The following is a 2,500-nucleotide window of genomic DNA, read 5'->3' as shown; positions in this document are numbered from 1 at the left end:
GACCAGCACCATGACCAGCACCATGACCAGCACCATGACCAGCATCATGACCAGCACCATGACCAGCACCATGACCAGCATCATGACCAGCATCATGACCAGCATCATGACCAGCACCATGACCAGCATCATGACCAGAACCATGACCAGCACCATGACCAGCATCATGACCAGCACCATGACCAGCACCATGACCAGCACCATGACCAGCACCATGACCAGAACCATGACCAGCACCATGACCAGCACCATGACCAGCACCATGACCAGCATCATGACCAGCATCATGACCAGCAAAAAGAAGAAACTATTCATAACATGGCATTCGTGTGTAGTTGCTCTTTAACCCTTTACACTGCCTATATGGTTTGGGCTAAATATATATATTTTTAAATCTTACAGATATGGAATGCATAACCATGGTAACAATTAAAAGAGAACAGTTTGGAGGTTATGGCAAAATTATTAGACTAAAAGGGAGGAAACAACAGTTCACCTGACACAAGACTGGATCCAAACATTACAATGTTGATTTGATGTGCATTTTACATTTACTGGACTTTCCACCGCATTTGTTGATAACGAAATCTGGAAACGGTCAGTAACATGATAAGAAAGGTTCATGGGAAATGTAGTTGCAATATAAGATTTTTTTTAAATGACAAGGTTTTGAGTGAGAGGTCTAACTGGCGTCTCCAAGTGGAAACACACCTCTCCAAAGTGTGCACAGTTCCTACGTAATTTCATTGGACGTTTATGACTCAAAGAAGAGTCTTCAATTATAAGGTGCTTTTTTTGAACTCTCCTTGCTGTGCCGTTGAGGAACTGGAGCAAGGACACTTGTTGTTTTATTTGGAACACAACCCTAGCTAATGTATAAAATATGCCCTTACAGTACTAGGCTTTCACAAGGCAATTCCAAGAAACAGACCCACAACAGACACACACACACACACACACACATGTACATACACACATACAACACACACCTAATCACATATATTTTCTAAACATTCCAAAACCTCTGGGTTCTCTTCCTGGGATCCTGTGGTATCTGATTGGTTGTCTCCCCATGTTAGGACCTGGCCTTGGCTAATGATGAGAGATTATCTCTGTATAATCGCTGTGCTGTCCACGCTCTCTCTGCTGCCTACCTCAGCCTTATCTCTCAACTCACCACCGTCCCTGCATTCTGCCAGCACATCCAAGAAGTAAGTAGGTGTGTGTGTGTGTGTGTGTGTGTGTGTGTGTGTGTTTTCATGCTGCTGTGTCCTCCCTCACTAGGTGATAGAGCTGAGACAGAAGGAGGTACCCTACCTGCTGCCTGAAGACATCTTTATTGAAAACCCCAGGTACACATACTGTAGACACACACACACACACACACACACACACACACACACACCTACTGTATACGGTAAAACTTAAAATAAACGCAGTTTCAAATAGAGTCTCAAATAGCAGCATGTGCTTTTTATTAGCCAGGCAACGGCACACATTTCAGCAAATAAATGGCTGTTTCAAATAAATCACTGTTTCAAATTAACTGCTGTTTCAAATTAACTGCTGTTTCAAATTAACTGCTGTTTCAAATTAACGCCCGGTCTAAATGAATTGTTCACTAGTTTTCCGTGAATTACCATAACTTGTTTACAAGGTTTAATGTTTGTTTTGTTACATTAAATAATTCATTACTGAATTAGAAAAAAGTATGTCATTCAAATGTTTTTATCGCCAATATGAAACTGCTAGCCATTGGCTGCTAACAGCTGAGTACTGCTAGCCATTGGCCGCTTACAGCTGAGTACTGCTAGCCATTGGCTGCTAACAGCTGAGTACTGCTAGCCATTGGCTGCTTACAGCTGAGTACTGCTAGCCATTGGCCGCTTACAGCTGAGCACTGCTAGCCATTGGCCGCTAACAGCTGAGTACTGCTAGCCATTGGCTGCTAACAGCTGAGTACTGCTAGCCATTGGCCGCTTACAGCTGAGCACTGCTAGCCATTGGCCGCTTACAGCTGAGCACTGCTAGCCATTGGCTGCTTACAGCTGAGTACTGCTAGCCATTGGCCGCTTACAGCTGAGCACTGCTAGCCATTGGCTGCTAACAGCTGAGTACTGCTAGCCATTGGCTGCTTACAGCTGAGTACTGCTAGCCATTGGCCGCTTACAGCTGAGCACTGCTAGCCATTGGCCGCTTACAGCTGAGCACTGCTAGCCATTGGCTGCTAACAGCTGAGTACTGCTAGCCATTGGCTGCTTACAGCTGAGTACTGCTAGCCATTGGCCGCTTACAGCTGAGCACTGCTAGCCATTGGCCGCTTACAGCTGAGCACTGCTAGCCATTGGCTGCTAACAGCTGAGTACTGCTAGCCATTGGCTGCTTACAGCTGAGTACTGCTAGCCATTGGCCGCTTACAGCTGAGCACTGCTAGCCATTGGCTGCTAACTGCTGAGCACTGCTAGCCATTGGCTGCTTACAGCTGAGTACTGCTAGCCAT

The 2,500-nt window shown here is 45.4% G+C and overlaps 1 protein-coding gene across 1 annotated transcript in view; it reads left to right on the top strand.

Moving 5' to 3' along the window:
- Nucleotides 1-2,500, top strand: part of LOC115172965 (protein EFR3 homolog B) — a gene marked incomplete in the record, with an annotated part of 49,740 nt that overhangs the window by 38,105 nt on the left and 9,135 nt on the right. Inside the window, 2 exon segments of the mRNA XM_029730886.1 lie at nt 1,080-1,211; nt 1,285-1,352. Coding sequence (XP_029586746.1) covers nt 1,080-1,211; nt 1,285-1,352 — 200 coding nt within the window.

Source organism: Salmo trutta, chromosome 33 (assembly GCF_901001165.1).
Source record: "Salmo trutta chromosome 33, fSalTru1.1, whole genome shotgun sequence".
Classification (NCBI taxonomy): domain Eukaryota; kingdom Metazoa; phylum Chordata; class Actinopteri; order Salmoniformes; family Salmonidae; genus Salmo; species Salmo trutta.
The sequence above is the reverse complement of the archived record's forward strand: the minus strand, read 5'-3'. Positions and strand labels throughout refer to the sequence as shown.